The 14,911-nt window shown below is 40.1% G+C and overlaps 1 protein-coding gene across 1 annotated transcript; it reads left to right on the plus strand.

The window, feature by feature from the left end:
* The first annotated feature begins 6,768 nt into the window (after positions 1-6,768).
* RAG1 (recombination activating 1) lies at positions 6,769-9,879 on the plus strand. The gene has a single exon (XM_058829421.1). The coding sequence runs from the start codon at positions 6,769-6,771 to the stop codon at positions 9,877-9,879; it is 3,111 nt and encodes a 1,036-aa protein (XP_058685404.1).
* Positions 9,880-14,911: the final 5,032 nt, after the last annotated feature.

Consider the following 14,911-nt stretch of genomic DNA (forward strand, 5'->3'; position numbering starts at 1 on the left):
TTTCTCAGCCCAGACCACAAGCTTATTAGAAACTATTTCCTCTCCCTGCTCCAGCTGTCCCGCGGGGACTCCTGCAGGCACCGAAGCCGGGTGCGCTGCCGCTGCAGGGAGCGCAGAGGGGAACCTCTCCCGGTGGCTTGGACAGCGGGCAGCTGTAAGGAAGTGAAATACCGGGACAGTGTGAACACAGCTTCATTTCCTTAGGATCGAACGAGGGGAAAGTGGTTGGTTGCATTAGGGAGTTTTCTTGGCAAGAATCTCTGATTAACACACATTTATATCCAACAAACTGTTCCCACTGTTCGGGGGGGGGTGTAAGCTGGGGGGGTAAGGGGGGTTTCTGAGTACCACAGTTTTCCAGTGATTTTCAGTGTTTCTGTCTGCATGCCATGCTCCTGGGAGCTGGAAATCAGTGGATTGTTCCCTGGCTAGAGTGCCTGTCTCCCTCTGCAGGGTGCTGCTCCCGGAGTCAAGGCCATGCCAGACTCTAATATAATAATACACCCTGAGCACTGTTTATGTCCAAAACACACTTTTGTTTTTTTTTTTTTTTTTTTTGTTTTTTTGTTTTTTTTTTTTTTTTGTTAGGACCTGCCAGGAAGCTAAAGAGTGAGGGGAGAGAAATATCTGGGCCATCAGATAGAGCTCCAAAAAAATCACAATAAAGAAATAACAACATTAAGGACAAATAAATAAATTGAAACTTTGTGGATCCGCTCCTGGGAAACTGGCCGAATTTCAGAGGTATCCTTTTCTCCTGCCAAGAACATACTGTATGCTGCTTTCATGCGCTGTAAAATGAGGATATTTATCATTGCATGGTAAGCCGAGATCGAGGGTTTTGTATGTCTGAAAAATATTATTTTTTGTAATCTGCAAGGTGTCGAGGGCACTGATGTCCAACCTATTTTAACTGAGAATTCAAGGAACTTAGCTGAAGTTTTTATTCCAAGAATAAATGAATTATTTTATTCAAAAGGGTTTTCAAATCTGTAAGACTTAGGACCATCGTCACGTATTAATGTCCATGCTGTAACAGAAAGGACTGCAAAAATGCTTTCCTCCACTCGGTGGTGCCAGCTGCACAGGGAAAACATTTTCCAGTATCGGATCTGTGCAGGGAAAACTGTTCAGCAATTGAGCTCTTATCGACACAAAAGACGCCCAAAACTGTAGCAATTTGAGATCTATTAAAATCTTTAGCTGCCTGCTGTATCCCTATGAGATCATGTTTTCCCAAGGTTTTCTTGTGTACTTGGAAGAAAAGCACTTGACTAGGGTTATATATGCTCGTGTGGTTCCTTTGATAAGGAAGCTGATGCCTGTACAGTGTGGTTTTGCATGGGAACTCAGGCTCCCGGAGGGATGGGACAGGCAGCCAGCTACCTGGTGAAGTTTTGAAGCACCCCAGAGGGAGAGATCTGCTAAACTTCTCAAAGAGCCTCAAATTCCTCAATCCTAACAATGCGTATTGTCAGGGAACTGTGCCTGCCATTTCAAGATAAGAGGAAATCAGTCTGTGACTGCAGAGAGTGATTTTGATTGATATCTGGCATTGCAGCTCGACCTGATATTTTTTTTTGAAAAGGCCTCTACAAGTGCTAGGGAGTGAATAGTAAAAATAAGTAGGTTGCTAGGAAGTTCAGGCAAAACAGCAGAGTAGTGAGATCAGGCCCTAGCCATCTAATGTTCTCAGATTTCTAGAAATGCCTCAGCCATGACATCCTTGTTCCACAGTGTCTTGGCCTGGAATGACAGGTAGGGCTTCTGTTCTACTTTATCCCGACACTCCCATTCAGATGTTTCTGATTGGGATTTATTTCATATTAGGGTTTTGTGCATGTCAGAATCTGAGCAAGGATATCAGTATTTGCCTTTAAGCACTTTCTCCATGCGTTGCATATTCCATAAATACTTTGTTTCCTTTCTCCATACATTACTTGCTTCGGTGTGAATCTTTACATTGGTTTGCAGGTGCCTCTAGCGCGGCACAAAGACTCAGGACTAACCACTTCTCCAAGACATCATCTAACAATAATAGTTTGAGTCAGAATGGCTGGAAAACGACCTGGAGGTGCTGCTGGTTGACAGTCAGCTCAAAATGATCCAGCAGTGCCCAGGTGGCCAAGAAGGCCAATGGTATCTTGGCCTGTTTCAGCAATGGTGTGGCCAGCAGGGAAGTGATTGTTGCTCTGTACTGCGCACTGGTCAGGCAGCATCTTGAATCCTGTGTTCAGTTTTGCACCTCTCACTACAAGAAAGACAATGAAGTGCTGGGGCAACGAGACTGGTGAAGGGTCTGGAAAGCAGGTCTTATGAAGACCAGCTGATGCAGCTGGGGTTGTTTAGCTCAAAGGAGAAAAGGAGGCTCAGAGGAGACCTTATTGCTCTCTACATCTGCCTTCCTTTCAAGAACATTGTACCAAGGTGGGGTCAGGCTATTTCCCAAGTAACAAGTGATAGGACAAGAGGAAACGGCCTCAAGTTGCACCAGGAGAGGTTTAGACTGGATATTAGGAAAAATTTCTTCACCAAAAGGGTTGAAGAGTACTGCAACAGGCTGGCCACAGAAGTTGTTGAGTCTTCATCCCAAGGGGATATTTAAAAGACATGCAAATGTGTCACTTAGGGAAAAGATTTAGTCGTGGACTGGGCTGTGTTAGGTTTGTGGTTAGATCTGATGATCTTAAGAGCCTTTTCCAACCTAGAGGCTTCTATGATTCTAAGAATTCTAAGTGTTGTAAGATCAGAGTAGACAAAAGAATGAGTGCCCTCACCTATTTTAGCTATAGAAAATATCAAGTATTACAACTTCTGCTGATTTTTCTTCTGGCTGACATTAGATGCTGTCAGGTAAGAGGTGCATTAACTGGGAGATCCTCATCGGCAATGTAAGCACATTGGCTTCCCTCAGCCACTTTCTCAGGGAAAAGCGTGCAAGTCAGAAATGGATTCTGAGTCCTGCAGGATCACAAAGTCTCTGGAAAAAGGGAAATGCCTGGGTGTTTATGTAGTTTTTCTGCTATTGTAAATTCCTACTTCTGGAGCGTGAACTTACGTTCACATTTGAAAGGACCTGATGGATCACTACAATTTTTGCACAATGTTGTGTGTGGAGACTGAAAACTGTCAGGGTGCTGTTATATGGCAGCATCTTTCCACTTTAGCTCAGTTTTTGAGATAGTTCCTTTGTGGAAACCAAGCACAGGTTTTCTTCTTGGACTTTCAGGAAGAAGATTCTACTGTCACTCTTTGTGGTCACCTATGGCCAATACCTGGTGTAATACTTACCAGTTACTCACTAAGTATGTAACTTTTATATTATTGATTTGTCCTGCCTGCCCAGGGCCTTCAAGACCCCAGATACACATTACTAAAGAGGTCACACCCATGAAAATTAAATACTGGTAGAAGAAGCACAGACATTTTGTGGTCCCTGTTGTCATTCACCCAAACTGCAGGTTGGCTGGGGAAGTGAGACATTGGCCTTCAATGAAATAGCTTTGATGTGGAATACCACTGTGACCAAGACACAGTCACTCTTAACTCTCAGAGAGTTAACAGTGAAAAAACCAGTTATGAAACTACAGAAAATAAAGCTAAATGCAAACTTTGTGTTAAAAAACAGTGCAGGTGCTCCTCAGAGAGAGTCTGCGTACTTATCTCAGAGCCCAGGAGTCTCACGCAAGACGACCTTGTTTATATGAATTTTGTGGTTAAGCCTCATAAATTGCCAGGTGCCACCTGGATTTGAGAGTTCTGTATTGTGTTCAGTTCAAATAAACTGTGGTTAGCACCAGTGTTGTATGGGGAACTCAGAGGGAGAGGGATAAGTGAGATAAACAGCACTGCAGTGCCTTTAAAAAGCAGAGGGACCACAGAAAGAGTGAGAGCGTGCATGAGAGACAGCAAACATGCTTGGCATTTGGAACAAACTGGGCAGACATAGCAGCAGCTCTACAAGCTGACAGCGAGCTGAAGGTAGGCTAGCAGTATTAATGACAGCATCCCAGATGCTTGTAGGACATCCCAGTGTTGCTTCCTTTTCCTGGTTTAATGGGAAGGTCTATGATTTTACATGTGCTTCCTCACTTCAGAGGTTGTTCTGTTCATTTTGGTGAGCCTTTTTATAAAGTCAAGTCTTCCCTGATGTGAACAAATGTATTGCAATCTTGTTTGCCTTCAGAAATGTATGAAATACTGTGATCTGGAGGAAAAAAGGGATTTCTTTTTCCTTTTCAAGAAAAAAAGAGGTGATACTGAACACAGCTGTTTGAGTTGATTAAATAACCATGGCTGGGGATTCATGCCTGGAGTTCCCTCTGTGAGAATCTGAGTAGGGTAGGCAAGGTGAAAAAAGATTGTTCAGTGTGACCCCAACTAGAATAACAGAACACAGGTACATTTTGCATGAGTAGCAGGAAATATTTCTAGCACTGGGAATATTTCTTGCTTTCCCAAGAGAACTGCTGTAATCTCCACTGCCTGGGAGCTAGACAGTTCAAAAGCATTTGATGAGTAGCCTGTTGGCAACAATTAACTGCTGCAGAAGGTGAAGGTTTGATAACCTGAGAGGGTGCCTTTGTCATTCATTCCTTGCAGGACATGTTCAATGAAAGAAAAAAAGAAAAACTGCTTGAATGTTCCTTTATTATGGGTAAACCCTGTCTGATAAATTTGAGCTGGTGATTAGTAGCAAGAGTCAGGTCATGGCTTTGGAGATGAGTATGGCACTGCAGTGGCACTTACTGAAAGGGTCAGAAGAGCAGAGGAAGTATTAAGTATTTTGCATTAAATGTACTCTGTGCTGGCTGTTTCTTTACAATGACTTTTATATCATCCTGAAGAGGCATTACTCATAGTTTAAGACAGTCTGAAGGTGCTGCTGGTGGTGGTGAAATTACACAAAATTGCATAGGGTGTTATGCAGAAGAGAAGGATCTGTGGGCAGTATAGGGCAATTAAGTATTCAATTATTCTGCAGGTAGGAACACAGAACCATTCAGGGGAAAAGGGTTACTGCTCAGAGCATGAATTTCACCAAGTCTGTCACAAGATGCAGACAAGAAAGTGAGACAGTAGTAATGCTCTGAAAACATCTGTGCACAGCTGCACCTCACAGATCTGTGAACAGCAGAATACAAGCATGCTCGTTGCCAGGCTGGATCAGCAATGGACAGCAGGGGACTGCAGTGCAGACAGAGATTTTTAGGAGTATAGGCAGCTGGATGGAGCAATGTGGGCAGATGGGGACAGTGGTATGGGCAGCTTGTTCTCAGTGGGATGGCGTGAAGAGAAGCTGGGAAGAAAACAGACCTAAACTGTAGTTGCCAAGCCTAGTGAATGATTTTAAAGTAAAACTCAGCTCTTCAGGAAAAAGCTAATCAGACTGGTATGTCATTCTGGATGTGGAGCTTAATTAATGCATACAGTCCTTTCCCAACAGACTCTGAAGGGCTGTACTAAAATGATGCTTTATAGATGAAATAATCTCAGAAACCCTGGGCATCATCACTTTGGACCATGACTTGGATGTATTAACTAATGAAAAGACACCGAACTGAGATTTCTAGCAAGTTATGGAGATTACTATATTATTTAATTTCTAGTTCTAGTGCATTGTCTTAAGGTACATCTTCCTTATTTTTATTACTTACACCAACCAGAGCAGTGAAACCAAAGTCAGTCAGAAAACATAACTGAATTTTCTCTATACTGTTTGTTTACCTTGTGCACTTCTCATAGCCAGGTAATGAAAAATAGGTTAGTCACTCCTGTTGTTTCTATACAATTTTATTTTCTGGGTCTGATGCAGCAGCAAAAAGTTTCCATGTTTGAGGTGAAAGTCTTGTATTCATTTTTATACACACCATATTTCCATGGAAACCACATTGATATTACTTTTGGCTGCACCTCTGTGAAAGCTAAAATTAGGGTCAAATTTACACAGACATTTTCAGATTTCCAGTACCAGTAATCCTTACAGAGGGATCTCAGCAAGGTACTTAAATGAACAGCTAATGTACAATGTATAAATATTCTCTCACGATCAAATCTGAAGCCAGTATACATTGCTGTATCCCCTTTGGAGTTCAGGGAACTGCAGTGCTTTGCATCAGCAGAGGACACTTCTCCTGCTTTAATGGAGCTACTTGTACTCATTTAGAACATGCTAAAGTACCTTACAAAACTGGGGCCTGAATAAAGTCTACACTGGGACTGAGTGGTATGTGCTGCTCTGCCCATGTGGAATGCCATGTAAGAAATGCTTCTGGCCAGATTCAGAACTAACAAGTAACATGAGAGCAGTGGGTTTGCTGATTTAGATAATATAGCATGAACACACCAGTTCTTCCTTCAGACACCAGTTGAGATCAGTCTCACATTAAAAAAAATCATGAACTTTCAGAATGCAATGCTGTTGTCTATAGTAGCTTTACTTATGGTAATCTCCATCAAGCAAAAGAAAGAAGGGGCAATTTGGATGTTTACTACAGGATGACTAAAGGCTTCATGTGAGGTGCACACGTGATCCCTCAGGATGGAAGTCAAAATAAATTTGGGAATTCATCTCATATCAAGTGGACAGCCTTTCTCGGGCCTGTCAGTTCAATAGATATCTTGGATGAGTAATGTCTTTCAAAGTATTTCTTAGTTAAAGTAATTAGAACTGTTCTATTAAAATCACGGCATTATTATTAATTTTGGAAAATAAGCTAACTTACATCTCTCTATTTTTCAGGTGATCTGGTTTCTGTGAGATTGCAGATGTCAGTAGCATCACAGATGGACCTACCTGAAGAACTTCAGCATACATACACAAAATTTTCTGAATGGAAATTTAAGCTCTTTAAATTGCCATCATTTGAAAAAACACCCTCCGATGACAGCCAGCTCATAAGCAAAGATCAGGCAGAAGAGGCTGTTTCTTCAAACAAAGAATTCATCCTGCATAAAGATGAAGAAGTGCCAAGAGGAGAAAAGATGGAGTTAACAGGCAATAGGGAGGGACTTGAGGAAGATGCCCATGCCATGAAAACACAAGATAATAGAGTGCATCAGAACAATCTGAAGCAACTCTGCCGCATCTGTGGAGTTTCATTTAAAACTGATTGCTACAAGAGAACCTATCCAGTGCATGGGCCAGTGGATGATGAAACTCTGTGCCTTCTGAGAAAGAAAGAAAAAACAGCGACCTCTTGGCCAGATCTTATTGCTAAGGTTTTCAAGATTGATGTGCGAGGGGATGTCGATACTATTCATCCCACTCAATTTTGTCACAACTGTTGGAGTATTATACATGGAAAATTCAGTAATACTCTATGTGAAGTATATTTTCCTAGGAACAGCGCAATGGAGTGGCAACCCCATTCCCCAAACTGTGATGTGTGCCATACTGCCAGACGAGGAGTCAAGAGAAAAAGCCAGCCCCCAAATGTACAACGTGGTAAACGTGTCAAAACCACTGGAGAACGTGCTCGGCTAAACAGAGGTGTAAAGAACCAAGCACAGATAAACAACAAAAATTTAATGAAAGACATTGTCAATTGCAAGGATATACATCTCAGCACCAAGCTGCTTGCAATTGATTACCCAGTAGATTTCATTAAATCCATTTCTTGCCAGATTTGTGATCATATTTTGGCAGATCCATTGGAAACAACGTGCAGACACTTGTTTTGTAGAACTTGCATCCTTAAATGTATCAGGGTTATGGGCAGCTATTGCCCCTCCTGCTGGTATCCTTGCTTTCCTACTGATCTGGTAACCCCAGTGAAATCCTTCCTGAACATCCTTGATAACCTGACTATAAGATGCCCTGTAAAGGAATGTGATGAAGAGATCTTGCACGGAAAATATGGCCAACACCTCTCTGGTCACAAGGAGATGAAAGATAGAGAGCTCTGTAGCTACATCAATAAAGGTGGTCGACCAAGGCAGCACCTCCTGTCCTTGACGAGGAGAGCTCAGAAACATCGTCTGAGGGAACTGAAACGTCAAGTCAAGGCTTTTGCTGAGAAAGAAGAGGGAGGTGATATAAAGGCTGTATGCATGACTTTGTTCCTGCTAGCTTTGAGAGCAAAAAATGAACACAAACAAGCAGATGAACTGGAGGCTATAATGCAAGGGAGGGGATCTGGACTTCATCCCGCTGTCTGTTTGGCCATCCGAATCAACACGTTTCTCAGCTGTAGTCAGTATCATAAAATGTATAGAACAGTAAAAGCTGTCACCGGGAGGCAGATCTTCCAGCCTTTGCATGCTCTTCGCACTGCTGAGAAAGCCCTCCTACCAGGTTATCACCCATTTGAGTGGAAACCTCCCCTGAAAAATGTATCCACTAACACGGAAGTGGGAATTATAGATGGACTATCAGGACTGCCACTGTCAGTTGATGATTACCCAGTAGACACAATTGCAAAGAGATTCCGATATGATGCAGCCTTGGTTTGTGCCTTAAAGGACATGGAGGAGGAGATCTTGGAAGGCATGAAAGCAAAAAACCTGGACGACTATTTGAATGGCCCCTTCACTGTGTTAGTAAAAGAGTCCTGTGATGGAATGGGAGACGTCAGTGAAAAGCATGGAAGTGGGCCTGCTGTCCCCGAGAAGGCTGTTCGATTTTCTTTCACAGTCATGAACATTTCTGTAGCATATGGGAATGAAAGCAAGAGGATCTTTGAGGAAGTAAAGCCCAATTCAGAGTTGTGCTGTAAGCCCTTGTGCCTTATGCTGGCTGATGAATCAGATCATGAAACTCTGACAGCAATTCTGAGCCCCCTCATAGCAGAAAGAGAGGCTATGAAAAGCAGTGAGCTGCTGCTTGAAATGGGAGGCATCCTGAGAACATTTAGGTTCATCTTTAGGGGTACAGGATATGATGAGAAACTTGTGCGGGAAGTGGAAGGACTGGAGGCCTCAGGTTCCACTTACATTTGTACCCTGTGTGATGCAACTCGTTTGGAGGCATCCCAGAATCTGGTCTTCCACTCCATAACCAGGAGCCACGCTGAAAATCTGGAGCGATATGAAATATGGAGGTCCAACCCATATCATGAGTCTGTTGATGAGCTCCGTGACAGAGTGAAGGGTGTTTCAGCCAAACCTTTTATTGAGACTGTTCCCTCCATAGATGCATTGCACTGCGACATTGGCAATGCAACAGAATTCTACAGGATTTTCCAGATGGAGATTGGTGAACTTTACAAGAATCCCGATGTGTCTAAAGAGGAGAGGAAGAGGTGGCAGTTGACTCTTGACAAACACCTCAGGAAGAAGATGAACCTGAAGCCTATGTTGAAGATGAGTGGAAATTTTGCTAGAAAGCTTATGTCCAAAGAGACTGTAGAGGCAGTATGTGAATTAATAAGGTGTGAGGAAAGGCATGAAGCCCTAAAAGAACTAATGGACCTTTATCTGAAGATGAAGCCAGTGTGGCGGTCCTCATGCCCTGCCAAGGAGTGCCCAGAACTGCTGTGCCAGTACAGCTACAATTCACAGCGTTTTGCAGAACTCTTATCTACAAAGTTCAAGTACAGGTATGAAGGGAAGATTACAAATTATTTCCACAAAACACTTGCTCATGTTCCTGAAATCATTGAAAGAGATGGGTCCATTGGGGCCTGGGCAAGTGAAGGAAATGAGTCCGGAAACAAACTGTTTAGGAGGTTCCGAAAAATGAATGCCAGGCAGTCCAAAGTCTATGAGATGGAGGATGTCTTGAAGCACCACTGGCTATATACCTCCAAGTACCTCCAGAAGTTCATGAATGCCCATAAAACATTAAAAAGCCAGAGCTTCACCACTGATTCAGGGGGTAATTTAGGTGACTCCTTGCCACTGGAGGTCTTGGAAAACAATGATTCATCAGAACTCTGAATGTACAGCACCTTTGGTTTGGGTTTGTGATGGTGTCTCCCTGCAAGGAATCAGATTCTTCTTCAAACCTGTAGAGGTGCAGAGAAGTCTGAAATTTACACTCCCTCTTAAGGTACTGAGAGGAGTTCATTTAATAAACACCGTGTGCGCTGGGCGTTTCCAAGAGGCAATGCACTGGTGCATTTACCGGTTGTTACATGAGATGAAAGCAGAAAAAAATCGCAAAGAAGGGTTGTTGTTTTGTTCTGGTCATATTGTTTCTAAGGGATAAAGTCAAAGTAAACAAGGTTTTATAGCAAGTTTTAGTTGGGAGGGAATATGATTGTGGAGAGTTGTGACAGTTGCTGAAAAGGAGCATTGATGTTTGTTTTGTTTGCATTTTGTTGAATATTTTACTATTTACTATGTAAGAGGGCTTGATTATTTTCCTGATGGTTTGTTGGGTTTTATAAGTAAAGATTTATCAGTGAGACAGCTGCATAATTGTTTTGGGATCAAGTTCAGTTATTTTGTAGAAAATACTTACTAAAGATGCAAACTTTGATGTCATACTCTAGAAATATTGTTATTTAACTTTTATATTGTAGTAATGCTTAGGAGCAGATGATGGTATCATCATGCTAATTTACTATATGAAGATATAGAAGAGGAAGCTGAAGTTTTTAAAGGATATTTTTATCATAGCTTGTTTACTCTGAAAGGCAAACTCATGCTCCTAAATCAGGATTTACAGTACCTTGTGGTTATCTCATTATACAAAGCTTGTTGCTTCATGAGCATTTTAGACTTCTATGGTAACTTCAGTATACAGTACAATTTGCATTAGTACAGTTTTATTGAATGAATTCCTGGCCTCACTGAAGTCACCAGTAAATCCTCATTAGTACCAGTAGGTGCACAGTTTCACCAAGTGACTTTAGTCACAGCAGTCCCATTTCTCAGGAGATGGTTATTACCTTGGTCAGATAGATGCCGGTCGGATATTTCCCTGACTGCTGCTGCTGCTGTACTCCAGCTGTATCTGATACCGAAAGTTTTCTCACCTGCCATATACCACATGCACAGCCTCACTTTCCAAATCTGTAAAAGAGGGATAATATTTATTTACCTCAAAGATAGTTGCTTACATGAGTACTTAAAAAGCAATACACTCTTGAAATTTCTGCATACCATGTTTTTCACTATTACAGCAGTGTTCAGTTGGTATTTGTCTTTCTGAAGTGATATTTATTATATTCATAATTCATAAAATTATGACTTTAATTCACTGATACATTCATGAAACATATTCAAGTACCTGAGATGACTCCAAATCATCCAGCCTTTCAGATCTGCATCTGTGGCTAGGGTGTTACTGTGTTTGGAGTAATGTTTCTGAAACAAGTTTAAATGCGGAAACAATCAAAGCACAGATCTAAAAAAATATAAAAAAATCCACTTATTTTTTATTTTGATGTGGCAGAAGTTGGTTTCTGAGTGTAAGTGAACAATGAATTTGAAAGAATTGATGGTTTGTGGTTTGTTTTGTAGTATCTTGTTCATGTTGTTTACTGTATCTTTAAGGGTCTAGCACTTACCATGTATGGACAATTAAAAGATAGAATTAAGAGCTAGTAATTAGTACAAATATTAATGTTTTTCTAATTATGCCTTCCTTTTGGTTTCAACTAATGAAATCAATATTTAAAAATAGTCTGTAATTTAGGATTTTAGTTTAACATGACTTCTTTAAACATAATTTAACACAATGTCAGAATCTGCAGTTGGAAATACTGTCTTTTTTTATGAGGAATTATGAGGGCTGCAGCATTTTCTGTATGCTGTATCATGTATATCTGCATTTGCTGAGTGTTCATTTCTAGATTTTTTAAAAAAAAAAAATTCTTTGAAAGCAAGTATTTCCTATATAGCATAAAAACTAGTTTTATGTAAGTATAATTCTTTACCAATAAATGCAGACCAAAAATAGAGCTGTTTCCTAGGCAGTATAAATAGCAAGTATAAAGAACATTCTCTGGTAGTTATAATTTTGCAGAACATCTTTGTATTTGGTCAGCAAATATTTCATTATACAAATAGTTGTACATTTTTTCTTTTTTCTCTGAATGTGTATTTGGGACGGCTATTTTACCTTACGTTGTATCCTTGAGTTTGCTTGAATGAATTAGGGGTTAGTTTAACAATCTTGACTCAGCTCATGGTGATTTTCCCTCAGTTTAAGTGGTATATATAGTTTTCATTGCTTTTGGCACAGGAGTAAATTTCAAGTAATCCAAAGTCATCCACAGCGATGCATTGCTATTGATATGTGTATGTGTCATGGAGTGAGGGACCAGACTTTAATTTTGCACATGTAATTGCAGTGACTCTAACTGAAATATTGTCAAATTCCAAATTCAATTTAACAGACTGGCAATATAACAGCAAGTGATGGTCTCACTGTCTTCAAAAGGGTTGAGTAAGTTTGGTCCTTGTATGTATGATTTCTTAAGACAAGCCTTACATCCTGGGGTAACTAACTTATGAAAGTGAAAAAAATGTGAGTGGGAACAGAGGAATGCAGTGCCATGTGGCAGTATTCTTTCGTGAGATAAAAGTGATATGAAATCACATTTCACACTCTACAAGCTCTGGGCAGGAGAGCTGACACAGAGAGGTACGACTATTTTTTTTCCTTTTCTGTTTTTTCTGACTTGAATCTAGTTTAATCTTCTATTTCCTCATTGTTGACATATTTCTGTAAATCAGTTGAGAATTTTGAGCTCATTAGAACAAACACTGAAAGGGCAGGTACCTGCAAGTGAAGCTTTTGTAAACAGAGCTGAAATAACGATGCTGCATGCACACAGCCATGCACTGGAAGGCAAACAAATCCTGACTGCAGACAGGTGCATCATTTGGTTATGCAGCCTGTCATTAAGCTTTCAGACTTTGAAGAGGCTTTAGAAATATGGACAGACTACTATTCATGGTACTCTTTCAAGCCTTCACATTCTCTTTTTTACTTTAATAACTGGTACAAATCCTTCAGTGATTCACAGTAAATAATTACCAACTTGTTCTGAAATTGTATTGACTGTAGTTTTCATACAATCACGTTATGTATCTTGTTTTGTTTGGTTTTATTTTTTTTTATTCCATGGTTTTGTATTGTGAATTGCCATGTTACAAATGATGTGAACTATGTTAGAAGTTATGATTCTTCTATCGCATGTTTTCCTTCCTCACAGGAATAATTCTATTGTCTTTAAACAAATCAGCTTTCATTTTTAGTCAGATAGTTCAGAAACAAACAGATATTTACATGATCCTAATTTCTGACTACACTGAATTAATTGCTTTGTTTCACTGCATGGCTTCATAATTTTACTTTTTCTTACTGTATTACAGTTTTTTATTTCATTAAACCAGTTTAAAATAAAGGTCTTCTAAATATTTAAGTTTCTGACTTTTTATTTCTTACAGTTTTTCAACAATGCACATAATTTCCTGGTGGAAGTCTTAGTTTTCATTTAAATTGTGGATGCTTTTCACAGTTAGTCTGTTCTAATACCCAGAGGCAGCTGTGATTCCAGCCCCATTCTGGAAGTCACTAAATTAACATAAATGAAGATTACTCTGTGAATCTCAGCAGTCCTTTCAGCACCCTTCCTCACAGGCAACTTTTTGACAGAACACTGAACTGATACAGAACAAGTTTTATTTAGTCTGTAAATGTCTTTTGGTTCATTTACAAATATCATCCCAGATTTTATGTAAAATCAGCCCTGCACTGTTATCACTAGGCTAATACATAAGTGTCTTTTGCATCAAAATTTGGCTCCTCACTGGAGATTAAGCTGTAAAGATTACTTCCATTTTATCTTTTAGTCTATTATTTGTAGCTTAGTTTTATTCTACTTCAGAAAAATTTTTCTTTCTTCCTTATAATGATATCTACAGGTTAAGAGATTTGTGTAAACCAACTGGTTTGAATGGAACTAATGATGAGCAAATTAAGCTACCTGATTTCCTGTGTAATCAGATAACCAGGCATCTAATATCTGGACTTTATATCACCAACTTAGCTTTTTCATCTGACCTCAAGTAAAAAAAATTGTTGGATGGAAAAAACCAGCCCATTTAAAGTGAAAAGCCTCAGACAGTTTTCTGGTAAATTAGGATGATATAACTCCTTTACTCCTAAATCTGTAATAACTGACTGAATTTACTTTCATATCCCTGTGGGGATAAGATGAAGAATAATGAGGCCTGTCACAGCTCTTCAGAGTACTGCTTTAGGAGACTGAATATGGTGTAATTGTCAAGCAGCTGACCAGCTGCAACTACTAAGTGTTTCCTTAAGTGTTTAAGGAGCTTTTATACCTTTTTCATCAAGCTTAATATTGTCCATGATACAAAAAGGCACATTAGAGAGGATTTAATTAGCAGTTTTTCTAGCAGCATCAAGAGAGGGGTCAGGAGGTGCACTTTTAATACTCTTCCTCTGGAGATGGGCAGTCTGAGCAAGTGGACAAGTAACTACCACCTCTACAAAGGAGGTCCCGCACATCTGTGGAATAGCCAGTGCCCTGTTCTTCCGTACATGTTTATGTATTGAGAAACTGGAGAGTTTGTAAGGTTATAGTCTTGTTTTTTTCCAAAGTAAAAATGGGCTCCAGTGCCACAGTTTTTGAAGTACAGACAACAAATTGGAGTTTGATTTTCAAAGGCTCGAGCCTTTCCCAAAATTAGTCTTGTTTGAAATGGAATAAGGTAGGAAATCAAATATGGAGGGAGCTATAGCCACCAATCATAAAAAAGAAGCAAGCCAATCCTTCTGTTTTTAATACGTAGAGCCCAGCAGTAAATAATAAATTTCTTTTCAATCTGAATTCAATATTTTCGTTCTGCTTTGGGCTCCCACTTGCATTATTTCCACTTCTTTCAAACGTCTATTGGTGCAATGAGTCACTTTGAACTACGAGACAAGCTTTAGTGCTACCAGTAAAATTTGTGCTGTGCTTTTCCTGTAAATTAATCAGGTACTTCA

This window comes from Poecile atricapillus, chromosome 1 (assembly GCF_030490865.1).
Source record: "Poecile atricapillus isolate bPoeAtr1 chromosome 1, bPoeAtr1.hap1, whole genome shotgun sequence".
In the NCBI taxonomy this organism is placed as follows: domain Eukaryota; kingdom Metazoa; phylum Chordata; class Aves; order Passeriformes; family Paridae; genus Poecile; species Poecile atricapillus.